Source organism: Chelonia mydas, chromosome 1 (genome assembly GCF_015237465.2).
Source record: "Chelonia mydas isolate rCheMyd1 chromosome 1, rCheMyd1.pri.v2, whole genome shotgun sequence".
Lineage (NCBI taxonomy): Eukaryota > Metazoa > Chordata > Testudines > Cheloniidae > Chelonia > Chelonia mydas.
Genome location: NC_057849.1, coordinates 3,532,997 through 3,534,490, shown reverse-complemented (window position 1 = coordinate 3,534,490; position 1,494 = coordinate 3,532,997). Strand labels below are relative to the sequence as shown.

General features: G+C 53.5%; 1 protein-coding gene across 1 annotated transcript; it reads left to right on the top strand.

Moving 5' to 3' along the window:
* Positions 1-1,129, top strand: LOC102944131 (olfactory receptor 52R1). The gene has a single exon (XM_007054381.3). The coding sequence runs from the start codon at positions 50-52 to the stop codon at positions 1,127-1,129; it is 1,080 nt and encodes a 359-aa protein (XP_007054443.3). The 5' UTR covers positions 1-49.
* Positions 1,130-1,494: the final 365 nt, after the last annotated feature.

The window sequence follows — 1,494 nt, the reverse complement described above, 5'->3', positions numbered from 1 at the left end:
TCACCCTAGAGCCTGGGCACATATAGGAAGTCGGGGGAACGTACGGTACATGCAGAGGACACCGTTCTGCCTCAGACTTGGACATCTTCTCCCCTACTCCATGTCAGATTCCAACACAACTCACTTCACCAACCCCTCCACCTTCATCCTGCTGGGCATTCCTGGCCTGGAGGCAGCCCATGTCTGGATCTCCATCCCCTTCTGCGCCATGTACGCCATAGCTGTCTTGGGGAACTGCACCATCCTGTTCATAGTGAAGAGAGAGCCGAGCCTCCATGTCCCCATGTACTATTTCCTCTGCATGCTGGCCGTCACTGACCTGGTCCTGTCTACATCCATCCTCCCCAAAACTCTGAGCATCTTCTGGTTCAATTCCAGGGAAATAAATTTCAGTGCCTGCCTCACCCAGATGTACTTCCTTCACTGCTTTTTTGTGGTGGAGTCTGGGATCTTCATGGCCATGGCCTTGGATCGCTATGTGGCCATCTGCCATCCCCTTAGACATTCCACCATCCTGACAAACCCCGTGGTGGCCAAGATCGGCCTGGCCGTGGTACTGCGTGGTGGCATGCTCACACTGCCCTCGATCCTCCTAGCAAGGCAGTGGCCATATTGCAGAACCAACATCATTCCCCACACGCACTGCGAACACTTGGCCGTGGTGAATCTGGCCTGCGCTGACACCAGCGTCAGTAGTTACTACAGCCTCTTTGTGGTCTTCTGTGTGATGGGTTTGGATGTGATTTTTATCACTGTGTCCTATATCCAGATCCTCAGGGCCATCTTCAGCCTCCCCACGAAGGACGCCCGGCTCAAGATTTTTGGAACCTGCAGCTCCCACCTCTCTGCCATCCTAGCCTTTTACATCCCCGGTCTCTTCTCTTTCCTCATGTACCATTTTGGCCTCTATTTGCCCCTGCATTTCCACATTCTCATTGCCAATATGTACCTCCTGGTGCCCCCCATGATAAACCCCATCATCTATGGGGTGAGGACCAAACAGAACCGGGACAGGCTTCTCCGGCTCATTACCCATAAAGGAACTAATTTTTTCTCTTTCTGCTTTGGCTCTCAGACCAAGTTCCATGCAGATCTGGGTGGTGAGCTGGTGCTGGTCCCTTTTCCCTGAATCACTTACTGGTCAGTGAGAGACATTAAATAATGTCCTGATCTTAGAGTGCTTTGTCAGCGTGACAAACTGGGGAATCGGTCTGTGTACAACTCACTAACTCATAAGGTTGCCACCTTTCTAATTTCTGATAACTGGACCCCTGAGGTCCTGCCCCCTGCCCTGCCTTTTCCTCCAATGCCCAGCTTCTGCTCCGCATCTCATCTCAGGGCTCCACCCACTTCTGCGCTTTTCCCCGCAAGGCACTGACCCTCTCGCTTGCTCCTCTTCTCCACCCGTCACTCGCTGAGTCTCCCCCCCAGCTGAGTTCCCTCTGCTCTGGGGCTGAGACAGGATCTGCTGCAGCCTGACAAGGAGCCTGCAGC